The sequence below is a fragment of the Pteropus vampyrus genome, unplaced genomic scaffold (genome assembly GCF_000151845.1).
Source record: "Pteropus vampyrus isolate Shadow unplaced genomic scaffold, Pvam_2.0 Scaffold99, whole genome shotgun sequence".
Lineage (NCBI taxonomy): Eukaryota > Metazoa > Chordata > Mammalia > Chiroptera > Pteropodidae > Pteropus > Pteropus vampyrus.
This window is the reverse complement of record NW_011888880.1, coordinates 2,269,820-2,286,499: the sequence shown is the minus strand read 5'-3', so window position 1 is coordinate 2,286,499 and position 16,680 is coordinate 2,269,820. Positions and strand designations below refer to the sequence as shown.

The 16,680-nt window shown below is 35.9% G+C and overlaps 1 protein-coding gene across 1 annotated transcript in view; it reads right to left on the bottom strand.

Annotated features, from left to right (window-relative positions):
• The window catches only part of MTFR1 (mitochondrial fission regulator 1), a 54,290-nt gene that overhangs the window by 3,259 nt on the left and 34,351 nt on the right, over positions 1-16,680 (bottom strand). Inside the window, exon 5 of the mRNA XM_011364622.2 lies at positions 1,152-1,389. Within this exon, the coding sequence (XP_011362924.1) occupies positions 1,152-1,389 (238 nt within the window). The remainder of the gene's footprint in view (positions 1-1,151; positions 1,390-16,680) is intronic.

Here is a 16,680-nt window from a genome sequence, read left to right as displayed (position 1 = left end):
AAAAACTATGATAAATTTGTGGTTCATTTAAAGTATATTTACATAAAATACTTCCTAAACATTAAAAGCCTGCATTTACTAGAATGTGTCTGGAAGAAAAAAAAAGTGGAAATTAAAGAGTTAAAGCAGTTATATGGACCTTAAAATTCATCTTTCTGCATAATTGGAAGTTAGAGTTTTTTAATTGGGTAAACTATATTGATTCGGGAGAACTCGATGCAAAAGTTTTTACTCAGGGATTTAGATTATAAACAGAACACCTACCATAAATCCCCAAATTATCACACTATTTAAGGCACTTTTCCTAGTCTGCCAGGAGAGAAAGAGAAATGCAATTTAAAGTTAAAAGAAAAGGGCAAGGACTTTTGGTTTTTAAAGTTACATGCAAATTTCATTTAAGTAACACCAATTACCCAAGCATTTGGTGCCGAGTGCATTCGCCCTGTCTACCTTGGCCGGTGAGGTTTCCTCGTTGGGTTACGTTAAATTCCAGGAGCACAAGCTAAGTGGCTGAGAGTAATTTAGACAGAGTTGGCTAACACTGAGTCTAGCCCGGCCTCAAGAACAACACTAGGAAAAACAACTACTAGGATTTCAAGGCTATGGTTTCTTCTCCAAAGTAACAGTGCCACACAAAAGCAACAGTATTAGACCAGGAGTCAGAGGACCTAAATTGTTTCTACTGTGAGCAAGAGAAATGACTAATAAGCAGCCAGTATGTGCTAAATCTATTTTATGCCATTTCCTCCCACAATAATTCCATAACAAAGGTTATCCCCATTTTAGAGCAGGAGAGGGAGGTAGAAAGGACTTGCAGGTTAGGAAGCAGCACTCAGCCCTGCCCAGGCAGTTGTGAGATGACCTCATGTCTGATATTGGTGCCATTATCACAGACAACTAAGCTTCTCATAGTGTTTACCTGAGTAGCAATTCAACTGCAGGAATTTCAGTGTTCTCCAAATATATTCCCACTCTGATTGCATCAATTGTTCAAAACAAACCACTTAAACTTAACTAGTCCTGGACTATGCAGAGAGGACTAACCCTTGGTTTTCTAACAACCCCAATGGTTCTTACTTGCTAATAAATTTTAAAATTAGTGACATTGTTCTGATTTCCAGTTTGCTTGGTTAAAACAAATGTAGGACTTACAGACCTGCAGTGAGATTGTGCTGCTCTTGCAGGGTCACAATTTTGGCAATCTGAGCTCTCAGAGCAGCAAGTTCATTTTCAAGAGCACAGATCTTCTGCAGTGCTTCCTCATTCGCCAGTGGTGTCTTCAGTTGAGGCTTTTCTGGAGATAGGTTTGGTAAGGAAAACTGCCTGCTTGGGGGCTTCTCAAAGAAAGGAAGTTCATCCTGAAGGGGCTGCCTTAAGCAGACCTCTGTCCTGCAAGGAAGAGAGATGGCTGGCTGTCACAGGCTTTGTAAAAAAAAAAATATGAAAAATTATCAATTAATCAGAAAGTATCAGAACATAACATCTGAGAACCACTTTGCAGCCTGAATTTACATAAATCCCCTCCCATGAGTTTCAAAACAACAGAGCACTTGTCAACCTAACACAGACATAGGCCTGAGCTTCTGGTCGCCATCATTCTCTAGCTAATAATATGCACAAGCCAACACTACCAAAGGGGTGTCACAGATCGCAACAATGTTTTTGCTAATTCTGTTTTGTTTTGAACTCTTTTTAATGCTCTTAAAAATGGTTAACTAATTATTATATTAGACAACAAAATTAAATCAGTAATGCCTTAGCCCTTCCCCCCCAGGGTCTTGGCTTCTGCATGTCAATGAATAGAATACATCGGTCTACAAGACATATTGTAACAATACGGGCCAAATACAGAATCAGAAAAGGAGAAAAAAGAATCATTATAATTGAACCCATATAATAACTACATGGTAACTAAGTAATCAGTTAAGGTGTAAAATTTTCTAATGTGCATTACCCCATAGCTCCAAATGGAAGTCTTTTAGAGTTAATAAAATTCAGATTTCTTTTAAACTGTCAATTTGTATTTTCTACAATGAGGTTTTCCTGGCCTCTAAGCCATTTTTCCTTCCAATTTATTGAGGTACAGTTGACAAAATACTGTACATATTTAAGGTGGTTTGATATACATATACATTTTGAAATCAGAAAATTAACATCTCCCAGCTTCCTTCAGTTTCATGTGGTCGTGTGACTAATTGTCAGGCTAACGAGATGCAGGCAGAATGTTATGTTGCAAGCCATCTAGGAAGACTTAGTTTAAAGGGAGATGACTCTACGAAAAAATCCTCTCATCTGTAGTCCCCACCCTTCTCTGACAGCCCAGTGATGACTGGAGTTTGAGAGTCACAGGGGACCAGAAGCTAACCTTGACATGGTAGCTGAGGATGGTAGAGTCTGGCTGGGTCCCTGAGGACACTGAAGCCACTGTCAGCTCCAGACTATCCACTTTGGATGTTTTTGAGAGAAAAACTCCCATCCTGTTTGAAGTCACCATTATTTTGGGCTTCTCTGTTACATGTAGTCCAACTTAATCCTGGTATATGACACTAACATTAAATTCCATTTTAGTTTTCTTTATCTGGGTGTTAGTATTTTATTTCTGCTTGAGAGCTGTGATAATTTGGGAGAATTCTTGGACTCTTAGCTTTTGGTCTTATGCACTGAATTCTGGTGTTTTTCTTCATATCTAATTTTGTTTACACCCTGTTAATTGAACTACCATACACAGAAGTTCTTGTAAGTTTTTAACCTGTAACATTATCAAACAAAAATATGTTCTAGTTCTTACTCAGAAACCAACTTTAACATGTGGGATAGGGAAATGTGTTGGGCTTGCAAAGCTTTAACTGCCACTTCCTTATCCCCACAAGGGGAAGGAACAGGTGGTGAAATGTCTTAAAAAGTACATGAAGATTAAACAAAGGTAAAAACATCTATAAGGAACAGTACCAATGCTTTGATTAAATATATTATGTTCTTTGAAAGTTTCTTTTACATAAATCAGAACATAGAGATTAGAAGCATGTGCTCTAATCAACCTGCAATAAAGAAAGTAATTTTAAGATATTAAAATCTTGAAAAAAATCACAGTGGCTCTTTGTTGATGCAACAGGCTAAATTCTGATTTCTATCTACCTTTCACAGGTAGGTCAAATTTTGTTAAACAGCTCTGCAATATTCATGAAGTTATATTACAAGTACACAGAAATCATTCTATTTATGAAGTTTTGGGATACTTAATTATATCAGTATGTCAAATATTCTTATTTAATGCTTCTTCAACTATATTCTTGGTAACTTGATTTTTAACAAAATACGATTTTTTAAAAGTTATTTCTTGAAAGAACTAGGGGAACTGCGGGTAGGTAGGATAGTGGTAGTGATAGAATTCTAGTCTCATGAACAATCTGGGTAAAATACAGAAATCTCAAATAAATGTAGAATTAAAGTATCAACTTGTTCAAAAGAATAGTGGAAGAAAACAGAAGAGCAGTAAACTGAATTTAGAAGAAGAGAGCACTCAGAAGCAGTATTCTCAGGACAGAGGATGGACATGGCTGCCACCCACGGGCATCCGGTGATGGACAGAACTGTGCAGACAGGAGAGAAACAAAGAACCAGAGGATAAAGATTGATTTCTACTCCCACCATCTTCCACTTCACATACCCAAAGAACGAATATATTCACACCTGGGGGTAGAAGTGAGGGTGATGGTTTGTTTTCATATTATGTATGAGTGTAGCCATGTCATGAAGTCTGTATTATATAATAGCAAATAAAGTAAAATTTTGGATACTAAAATCTTTAGTGCTACTGAACAAAAATTATTATAATACTGTTTCTATTCAAGACTTGAGAGTCATTTTAGTAGAGAGTGTTTCCCTACCTAAAATTCTCCTAGATATCACAGGAACCAAAAGCATTAAATGCTTTGCTTGTAAGTTTGTTTTTAAATGTTATCATTCAAGTAATATAATCTTCAAACCCTACAAGTATTTTCTCTAACAAGACAATTTAGATTAAGATAGCAACTGTAAGGCATGTTTGAACAGCTTAGTTTCTTTAAACTATAAGCCAAAATAAATTGTAACAGAAAATTCATGAATATTGAACAGCAACTACAATGTTTAAAAACAAACAAACAAACAAAACAACCTAAGCTGCTACATCTCCCTGTAACTTCTACAGGTGAATTTCATCCTTTTGTTTTTCCATCTACTGAAAATTAAGGACAAAGCACTCACTAATATTGAATACCTGTATGCCTGGGTAAGAGAAAAAAAAGCTTAGGGCCTTTAGCAAAATAATTTAAGCAACAGTGTCAGATCACCTGTACTTTATGTTTATACTATTTTTATAATTTTGATTATGTAGATTCTGCATTTCTCTATGTGAAATACTACTGATGGTTACAAGTTCAAACAAAGTAATTATAGGAAACGTGTAAGTTTAAATGTGGCTTTTTAGAAGCTGAAAAAGGAAAGTAATCCTTAAATGATCATGTCTTCTCAAAGAGACATCTACAGGAGATCGAGAACCAAAAACGGAAATAGGAATTGCTCTGTAATAGTCTTCCTTGTGTAAGGAAAAAGTTTAGATTTTATGAAAATTCTCACATGCTCCTTGCTTTAAAAATACACACCATTCTCTTTCCCCACAGACATCTGTTTTCTAAAACAGTCAACAAATAATTCATTCTCAGAACCAATCTGTTTTCCCATTCTTCAGAATAGAGGGCTATTAAGAACTAGAATATAGAGGCAGAATTAATCCAAATTAAGAAATGCTCTTCAGATTTTGTGTATAATTCAGAGAAATTTTAAACAAAAACAAATATACATATAAAAAAAAATCAAGTATGGATGCCCCCAAAGCAGAAGACAAACAGCCAAATGGCTCCAGAGTGCCTTATGGCAGAAGGGTAGAGAATTACTTAGAAAGGTATAAAAATACACCACATTGTCAATAGGATAACAGTTAGTTGCTTGAAAACATGAAGTTGGTAGAAAGTTAACTAATAATCTTCAAAGTGAGCAAGTAGCTGGATGAAGACAACTGGACTGGAAAAATTATTTTGACTGAAAGAAGTAATTCATTAAAAGATAGTGAGTTGGCAGGGCTTTTGTGAGGCTACAGACCTAGACAACTAGTGGGATTGATCACATTAGCTGTTCTAGGCTCTGTTCAACTTCAGTCTCGTATTTTAAAAGCCAGATCTTCCTAAAAATGATACTTAATAGAAATGACATTTCTCCCTTGAATGCAGTATTTTATTGATATATGTTATCAGTTAATGTCAAGTGTCAAATAATTAAGATTAAAATAGGAACAAATAACACCTGCTGTTTGCTATGAGGAACAAACTCTCGGCTCTGATCCACTGAGTCTCCTGGTCTACACTCACACCTATAAAGCAGTGGCAAGCCAGCCTGCTTGCTTGCCTGCTGAGTCATTTCCTTTGGAGTATAGTTACTGTCATGCTTTATGAGGTTGGGGTTCTTCCCCAACACTCCTTAAAAAATAGTACTTTCCATTTTACACTTAATATTTAAACCTGAAAAATTAAAAGTTGGACATTTTTAGTCAAAGCCCTCGGTCTCACTTTAGTCACTATCTTTATATTACAGATTTTTGTAAATATCCTCATTTTAGCAATTAAATTACAAACATTCTGGTGCAAGAAAAAGAGATATGTGAAATACTTCAATCCTATGAGCCTATAAGCTTTTATTTAATAGACTCAGATATGTATATGGCACTCAGAATTAAGAACTAGATGCAATTAGAAATTAGTATATTAATATAGAATGACCAAACCAGAGTTCAACTTGAAATATTTCAATATTCCATAAGTAATGTGCTTCTAATCCAAGTTACTCGAATACATGATGACAATGTCTGTGTTGTCTACTAGAAGCCAGAGATTACAGTCTTTAATTTCATCATAGTTCCTTCATGCAAGTATCATGCTGTGTATATATCCAAAGATGACATTCTCCTTAGGCTTCCTTTATGAAAGAGACTCTTCAAGATTATCAGTTATACTGATTATGTCAAAGAATCTCAATGCTCCTTATGAGAATGAGATTTCTTCCCAATTCTGAGGCCATTCTTTTAATTCAAAGGGAAATGAAAATGTGTGTAGAAAAGAAATGAGGCCTTACTGTGCATGCCATTTTGCTAAGAGTTTTTCATGTTATCTTTAAAAATTCTCCATTTAAAAATTCTCCATTCAAGGTAGGTATTACTACTTCCACATTAGAGATGAAAAAAGTTCAGGGCATTTGAGAAAATCATTTGAACAATTAACCAATTATGAGGGACTCATATGTATGTTATTTTTCCAGAAACATAATACTGTGACATTAATATCTAAGTGACAGATAAAAGACTCAAACTGCCTGGTAAGAGTACTATTCTATAATTGTCAAAGTACAATTCCATCAACTTATCCTTGCTTCCACTTTGTCCCACTGTTTAAAATATTATGGTAACCTTGCTCTACCTCTTCACACTGTACGATGTACTGTTTTTCTGGTATGTGAAACTGATAAAGTAGAGCTTCCTCAAAGCTCCCTCCCATGGAATACGGTGAGACTTATATATCATCCTATTTACTGGGTACCAGGAAAAATAAACATGGAGAACACCCTTCCCAGCCAACTAGGTTTATGTACACTTACATTTTGTCACAATCAATGCAAAAGCGATATGACACCACACTTGTAAAAGTCTGCCCAATTTTTTCTAGTTGCCTGGGCCACCAATGTCCCTAACTTTGGAACTCTGGGGGCACTTCACTACCTGTCAACACCCTCCTCTAGAGCATCACTCATTTCCAAATGGGTCTCCTCTGTTTCCTTCTTTTCATGTCCAGATTATCTTTGCCTAGTGTACTTCTAGGCACTTTTTCAAAGACCCTTTAACCAATTATTTTCAACATCACACATACAATTCAGAGCCATTATGCCAACTCAATTATTCTGTAATCACAATCCCCATAATGAATACTCCAGTATGTCACATCCAGTGCAAACATGACATCTGTGTTAAAAAAAAACAAAACAACCTTCAAAGACTTCTTTTTCCAGATGTATTCTGGAAAATGGAGCAGATGTACTCTTCCCTAGTCTTCCTGCTAACTAAAAACACTGGACATTACATATAAAACAAATAAATGTAAGAAGATTGAAAGGTGGAAAGGAGACGGACTGGCTGGGACTTTAGGATCCAAAAAATAAAAAAATAAATAACAGGAGTGAGCTCCTTGAGTTTTTCTTTTGCCTCATATATCCCAAACTGGGTTCAGGAGTCCCTGGTAAGCCAAAAATACCAGTGTATGCAGAAGGAAAAAGCCCCAACAAAAAGCCTGTTCTCTCAGCTAAAGGACCAAGAAAGGGCAGTCTCCCAAGACAGACAGCATAAAAAAGTAAGCGCTCTACTTCAGCCAGACAACACAGAAAACATTGTGGCCCCATGTCCCCCATGCAGCAAAGGTGAACTCTCACTCCTGCCAGGCTGTAATGAGGTGCCTCAAACCCTGCAAGATGGTGTCAGAGAAGGCAGGGAGCAGAACTTAACAAGGCACTTCACTTCCCTGTGCTATCAGTGGATACAATGTGGGGAGCGTGGGATTCCAGTCCGAGGAGTAACAAGGCACCTTCCCTGCTCGCTGGGACACTCACAGGAGGCTTAAGGGGAGCCAGATCATTAATAAGGAGTACTCACCCTTGGCCATGAACAGAGGGCCCTTGAGAAACCTGGACTTCTGCTTCCACCTGGCAGTAACAAGGTAGCACTCCCTCTTCCCCTACCAGAGTGCTATCGGAGAAAGCCAGCTAACAGAAAAGGGTTAAATAAGATCTAGGTTTCATTCAAAAATCACTCCTACCAAGAACCAGAAAGAACACAAACTAGGACCTCTGGTCAAGATGGCAGAATGAGTAAACTCTTGAGATAGCCTCCTCCCACAATCACATCATAATTACAACACACCCACAATTGAGAACTACCTGAAGACTAGCTGAACATAATTCCTTTAAGGCTATAAAGAAAAAGCCATGTCAAGACAAGTAGGAGAGGAGACGCAGACAGGTCAGGGCCCATACTCATGGTGTGGCGATTAAGAACTGGGAGGGATATCTTGGCTGCAAACATCCCTTGTGAGGAGCGAGTGGTCCCAACCTCTGATGCTAGTGCCAGGAAGATGAGTCTCTGTAACACCTGGCTATGAAACCAGCAGGGACTGCATCACTGAGAGAGAAATGGCTACGGGAGATCAAGACACAATGCTCTTAATGGGCTGGTGCAATTCTCTCCAGGACTGAAGTGCTGGCAGGCACCAGTCAGTCTGGTGAAAAAGGGTGTCAAATCTCCAGTAACATGGATAACATTGGTCGTCCAGCCCTGGTGATTCCCAAGGACCCCACCCCACCCAAAACGCTATACTGCTTCTTCCAGCCACTCCTCCACAGAAGTGGCCTGGCTGGACTCATGCTGCACATATTTACTCAAAGGACCACAAACCCCACACCAGAAAAATACACTAGAGGGAATCAACAGCAGATTAGAAGAAGTAGAGTATCGAATCAGTGATCTGAAAGACAAGGTAGCAGAAAACACGATTGGGACAGAAAAAAGAAAAAAAAAAAGAATAGTTTAAGGGACCTCTGGGACAACAAGTGTTAGTAACATTCACATTTTAGGGGTCTCTAAAGGAGAGAAAAGGACTGGAAACCTATTTGAGAAATAATGACCGAAACTTCCCTAACTTGGCAAAGGAAATGGACATACAAGTCCAGAAGTGTAGAGTCCCAAACAAGATGAACCAAGAGAGGCCCATGCCAAGAACACATTATAATTAAAATAGCAAGTTAAACACAAAGAAAGAATCTTAAAAGTAGCAACAGAAAAGTAGATACATACAAGGGAGCTCTCATAAGCCTATATGCTGATTTTTCAACAGAAGCACTGCAGGGTAGAAGAGAATGGCACAAAATATTCAAAGTGATGAAAAAATCTTCAACTAAGATTCCTCTACCCAGCAAGGCTGTCATTTAGAATTGGGAGATATTTTCCAAGACAAGAAAAAGCTAAAGAGTTCATCACCACTAAACCAGTACTACAAGAAATGTTAAAGGGAATTCTTTGAGAAAAGATAAAAAATATGAATAAGAAAATATAGGAAAGAAAAAAACTCACTGACAAAGGTGAACATTTAGTAAAAGCAGTGGATCAACCAATTATAAAGCTAGTATAAAGGTTAAAAAAGTGGAAAGTTAATGTGTAATTAAAATAAAGGGATATACACAAACATACACAAAAGAAGTTAATAAGGACAAAAAACAAATGTAGAGGCATGAGTAAAATTGTGATTTTAGAATGTGTTGGAACTTAAGTGACCATCAGTTAAAATTGACTGCTATAAACATAGCTTGGGATATATGAAGGTCATGGTAACCACAAAGCAAAAATCTACAAGAGATACATGAGAAATAAAGAGAAAGGAATCCATATATAACATTACAAAAAGTCACTAACATGTAAGAGAGAAAAAGAATGTGGAACAGAGAAGTACAAAAACAACCAGAAAACAATAAAAAGCTATATACCTTTCAACAATTACTTTAAATGTAAATGGACTAAGTGCTCCAATCAAAAGACATTGGTGGCTAATTGATAAAAACAAATTAAAAACCACCCATACATATGATGCCTATAAGAGATCCACTTCAGATCAAAAGACACACACAGACTAAAAGTAAAGGGATAGAGAAAGAGATTTCATGCAAATAGAAATGAAAAAAAAAAAAAACCTGGGGTAGCAATACTTAGACAAACTCTAAAACAAAAACTAACAAAGACAAAGAAGGCATTTCATAATGATAAAGGGATCAGTCCACAAAGAGAATATAATGCTTGTAAACATTTACACCCCCAACATAGGAGCATCTAAATATATAAAGTATTATTGACACACATAAATAGATTGACAGTTATACAATAGTAGGGGACTTTAACACCCCACTGACATTAATGGATAGATCATCCAGACAGAAAATCAGCTAATGGGCTTTACAACCTTTGACACATTAGACCAAATGGACTAATAGACATTTTTAAAATATTTCACCCAAAGCAGCAGGATGTACATTCTTTTAGAATGCACATGGAATATTTTCCAGGATAGGACACCAAACGAGTCTCAATAAATTTAAGAAAACTGAAATCATATCAAGCATCTTCTCTGATCACAATGGTATGAAACTATTACAAGAAAACTGAAAAACATGAACACGTAGAGGCTAAATAATATGTTACTAGACAATAAATGGGTTAACAATGAGAATAAGGAAAAAATGAAAAGATACCTTGAGACAAATGATAATGAAAATACAATGACCCCAAAACTGTAGGACACAGCCAAAGAGTTCTAAAAGGGAAATTCATAACAATACAGTGCTACCACAGGAAACACGAAATATCTCAATAAATAGTTAAATAACCTTGCACCTAAAGAAACTAGGGAAAAATCAAAGCCCAAAGTGAGTAGAACGAAGGAAATGACAAGAAATAAAAGGTTTTTAAAAAGCAATAGAAAAGAACAATGAAACCAACACCCGGTTCTTTGAAAGATAAACAAAAAACTTATAGCCAGACTTATTAGAAAAAAAAAGGGCCCCCCCCCAAAAAAAAATCAGAAATGAAAGAGAAGTGACAACAGACACCACAAAAATACAAACCATTTTAAGAAAATACTACAAACAATTAATTATATGCCAATTTGGACAACCTGGAAGAAATGGTTTAATTTCTAGAAACATACAATCTTCCAAGACTGAATCAGGAAATAACAAAATGTTAACAGACTGATAAGTACAAATGAATTCAAATCAGTAATCAAAAAACTCCCAACAAACACGAGTCTTGGAGTGGATAGCTTCATAGGTGAATTCTACCAAACATTCAGAGAGGAATTAATACCTATTCTTCTCAATCTATTCCAAAAAACTGAAGAGAAGGCAAACCTCCCAAACTCATTTTACTAGGTCAGCATTACCCTTATACCAAAACCACACAACTACAAAAAAAAAAAAAAAAAAAAATTATCGACCAATATCCCTGATAAACATAAATGCAAAATCTTCAACAAAATATTAGCAAACCAAATTCAGCAATACATTAAAAAAATCATACACTATGATCAAGTGGGCTTTATTCCTGGGATACGAGGTTGATTAAATATCTGCAAATCAGTTAATGTGATATACCACATGAATAAAATGAAGTATAAAAATCACATGATCATATCAATACATGCAGAAAAGGCATTCGAGAAAAATCCAGCATCCATTTATAATAACTATCGGCAAAGTAGGGACAGAGGGAGCATACCTCAACATAATAAAGGCCATATATGACAAACCCACAACATCGTATTCAATGATGAAAAGCTGAAAGCTTTTTAAGACCAGGAACAAGACACGATGTTCACTTTCACCACTTTTATTCAACATAGTATTGGAAGTCTTAGCCACAGCAGACAAGAAATAAAAGGCATCTTAATCAAAAAGGAAGTAAACTTCGTTATTTGCTGATGACATGAGAATCCTGAAGATTCCACCAAAAAACTGTTAGAATAAATGAATTCAGTAAGGTAGCAGGATACAAAATTAGTATTCAGAAATCAGTTGCATTTTTATACACCAATAACAGACTATCAGAAGGAGAAATTAAGAAAACAATCCCATTAATGACTGCATCAAAAATTAAAAAAATCTAGGAATAAATTTATCCAAGGAGGTAAAAACATCTGTACATGGAAAACTAAGATAGTGAAGAAACTTAAAAACACAAATAAATGTATCTACCATGCTCACGAATAGGAAGAATTAACATCGTTAAAATGTCCATACTACCCAAAGCAATCTACAGATTCAATATAATCCCTATCAAAATACCAATGGCATTTTTTACAGAACTAGAACAAATATTCCTAAAATTTATAAGTAACCACAAAAGACCCCGAATAGCCAAGGCAATCTTGAGAAAGAAGAACAAAGTTGGAGGTATTGCACTACTTAATACCAAACTATGCTACAAGGCTATAGTAATCAAAACAACATGGTACTGGCATAGAAACAGACACATAGATCAACGGAATAGAATAGAGCCTGGAAATGAACCCAATGCCTACATAGCCAATTAATCTATGACACAGGATGCAAGAATACACATGGGGTAAAGACAGTCTAGTCTCTTCAATAAATGGTGTTGGAAAAACTGGACACATATAAAAAATGATATTAGACCAATTTGTTACACCATATACAAAGCTAAACTCAAAATGGATTAGACTTTAATGTGAGACCTGAAACCATAGAACACCTAAAAGAATACATAGGCAATAAATTCTTTGACACTGGTGTTAGCAATATTTTTTTGGATATGTCTCTCAGGGCAAAGACAACAAAAGTGAAAATAAACAGAACTACGTCAAACTAAAAAGCCTTTGCATCATAAAGGAAGCTATCAACGAAACAAAAAGTCAACCGAGAAAATATCTGCAAATGCTGTTCATCTGATAAGGGGTTGATGTCCAAAATATAAAAAGAACTCGCATAGCTCAACATCAAAAAACGATCTAATTAAAAAATGGGCAGAGGACCTGAATAGACATTTCTAAAAGGACACAGAGATGTACAACAGACAAATGAGAAGATGCTCAATATCACTAATCATCAGGGAAATGCAAATCAAAACTACAAAGCACATGAGGTGATGAGATAACACCTCGCACTTGTCAGAATAGCTATCATCCAAAACTCAACGAACAAGTGTTGGCAAGGATATGGAAAAAAGGGAACCCTCGTGCACTATTGGTGGGACTGTAAATTGGCACAGCCATTATGGAAAACAATATGGAGGTTCCTCAAAAATTAAAAAGAGAACTACCATATGACCCAGGATTCCACTTCTGGTTATTTATCCAAGGAAAACCAAAATATTAATTAGAAAAGATGTATGCACCCCGATATTCACTGCAGCATTATTTACAATAGCCAACATACAGAAGCAACCTGTCTATTGATAGACTAATGTATAAAGCTGTGATACATATATACATTGGAATATTACTCAGCCATAAAAAAATAATGAAGTCTTGCCATTTGCAACAACATGGATGGACCTAGAGGGTATTATGCTAGGTAAAATAAGAGAATGACTAATACTATATGATTTCGCTTATATATGGAATATGAAAAACGAAATAAATGGACAAACAAAACAGAAACTCATAGATACTAAGAAAAATTTTGATGGTAACCAGATGGAGGGGGATTGGTGCATGAATGAAAAAAGTGAAACGGATTAAAAAGTACACACTGCCAGTTATAAAAATAGTCATGGAGATGTGAAGTATAACATAGGGAATATAGTCACTATGATGTATGCCTGAAGCAAATGTAATAATTTATCTCGACTGTAAAAATATTTTTAAAATGTATATATTATTAAAAAAGAGACAAACTGCATAGAAAAAGACAATCAATACATGCCAGTTGAGATGACAGATGTTAGAATTATCTGACAGATTTTACAGCAGCTATGATAAAAAGGCTTCAATAAGCAATCAGCATCACTTTCAAAACTTAAGAAAAAATAGTCTCAGCAAAAGAAAGAGACACAAAACAATTTAAAACTAAAAGGTACAATAACTGAAATAAAAACATAATAGATGGGATGAAAAACACAATCGAGAAGATAGAGAATCAGTGAATTTGGAGATAGAACAACAGAAATTATCCAGTCTGAAAAACAGAAAGCAAGCAGACTAGGGGAAAAAGACTCTTAGTGACCTTATAGTGGGATTATAACAGAAGATCTATTATTTGTATCACCAGGACCCAGAAGGAAAGGAAAAAGAGGGCAGATATGAAAAAGGACCGACAAGATCAACCCAAAAAATTCCACACCAAGACACATCTTATGAAAATTCTGAAAACTAAAGACAAAGAAAATTTTAAAGCACCTAGAGAGAACACCATACCTATAAGGGAAAGCTATCAATGACAGAAGACTTCTCATCTGAAACCACAGAGGCTTACAGAAACTGGCACATTTTTCAAGTGCTAAAAAATGAACCATGTGAACTCATTACCTTATACCCAGCAAAATACCCTTTCAGATCGGGGAAATCAAGAATTCTCAAATGAAGGAAAACTAAAAGAATTCATTGCAAGCAGACCTACCCTAATAGAATGGCTAAACGAAATTCTCTAAACAGAAAAAAAGCAAAAACAGGAGGAACTTTAATTTACATCAATAAGAAAAAAAAAATACAGCAAGCAAAAAATGTGTGTCGCTAGACTTATTTTCTCGTTTTCTATGTTGTATGATGGTTGAAGCAAACAATACTGTCTGATGTGATTCTAAATGTCTATAGAAAACGGTACAGGAACATAAAGGAAAAACCTTGTACAGGTAAAATAAGACCACCAGTAGACTGTAATAAGTTATGAATATACAATCTAGTACAGCAAGTCCTCCCTTCGTGTTTAATGGGTTCTGCAATTTTATGCAAAATGACATATAATGGAACCAATTTTACCAAAGGCTAAGTTTCTACAACATTTCATCAACATTATAATGAAACAATGAAGCAAAAGACATAATGTGAGGACTTGCTGTTGATACGTAAACCCACCAGAAGAACTATACAAAGAAAGATACCCAAACATATATAAATCAAAGTGAAATTCCAACTTAGACACACCTAACCTCATGTGCACATCTTTAGGATGTGGAAGGAAACTGGTGTATCCACAGAAAACCCACGCAGACATGGGGAGGATGTGCATACTTCACACAGACAATGGCCCTAGCCGGTAACTGATTTTTTTTTTTTTTTTGTTATAACAAAATGACATTATTCGAGGGCCTGCAGTACCAAGAATATTAATATACACATAAATCTCACCACATAGATGAAATGGACCAATTCCTTGAAAAGCAAAAACTATATCTCATCCAATATAAAATAGTCCAATAACTTTAATAAGAAAATTGAACTCATAATTTTAAAACTCCCCAAAAGAAATCTCCAGGTCCAGATGGTTTAACTGGAGAATTCTACCAAATGTTTAAAGAATTCCTACCAGTTCTACACAATCTGTTCAGAAAAGAGGGACACCTTCCAATTCATTTTATGAAGCTAATACTGACACCAAAAACAGAGAAGGGATCATATAATTAAAAACAAACAAATAAACAGGAGAAAATCCTCAGGATCTAAGACTGGGCACAGGGTTCTTACACTGACAGCAAAAACATTATCCATTAGAAGAAAAATTGGTAAACTGTACTTTATCAAAATTAAAAACTTTTGCTCTGTGAAATGACCCTGTTAAATAGATGAAAAGACAGCTATGAAGTGGGAGAAAATGTTTACAAATCATATAACTGACAAGGACTCACATCTAGAACAAAAAGAATCCAATTAGAAAATAGATAAAAGACATGAAGAGATATTTAACCCCAAAGGATATAAAGATGGAAAATAAGCATGTGAAAAGATGTTCAATATCATTATCCATTAAGAAACTCAAAACCACAGTGAGATATCACTACACACCTGTTAGAATATATATGTGTGTATATATGTGTGTACGCGCGTGCGCGCGCACACACACACACACACATATATATATATAAAAAGTGATAAGACCAAATGTTGATGAGGATACAGAAAAACCGGATCAGCCATATACTGCTGCTGAGAATGTAAAATGGCACAGCCATTCTGGAAAATAGTTTTGTCAGTTTCTTAAACTCTAAACATAAACGACCTTATGACTCCTATGACCCAGATACTGCACTCATGGGCATTTAGCCCAGAGAAATGAAAACTTATGTTCACTCAAAAAAAACTGTACACCAACATTTCTAGGAACTTTATTCCAAAAATTGGAATCAAGCCAGATGTCCATCAACTGGTACTTTGTTACACAAACTGATCCTTCCATACCAAGGAATACTGAGTTCCAATTCAAGATGGCCACACAGGAAAAATAGAAAGATTCTCAACTTACCTCCTCCAGTGGACACACTAAATCTACAGCTACATAAGGAACAATTTCCTCTGGGAAAAAAAAGTAAAAACTAGCTGAGCAATGACTACACATCATATGAGAAAAAAAAAAAAAACCACACTGAAGGTGGTAGAAGAGGCTGAGACACAATCTCGCCATAAACCCCACCCCAGGCACAATGACTTATACTCAAGAGGGTACTCAAAACCCAGAGCTTCTTCCTGTGGAGTGAAGAATTTGAACACCACATGAGGCATCCCAACTTTTAAGACCTGCACCAGATAGATGAGCATCCATAACATCCAGCTGTGAAAACCAATAAGGCTTGTATCCACAAGACCCACAAGGCTATAGTGATCTGAGAAAAGGGTTCTCTAAGTGATCGCTGATCTTATCCAGACTTTACATAAGAGTCTCATTTGCTAATCTTAAAATTTTGGCCTGAGGGGCACTCATCTAATTTAACACACATCAAGAAGCCTGCTGGGGTATATTCTAAGGATGGAGGCTGCCAGGAACCAACTTTAAGTACCATATTTTTTTCTCCCCAGAACCCTAGGCTTTCTCCCAATTCTCTACAAGCACCAC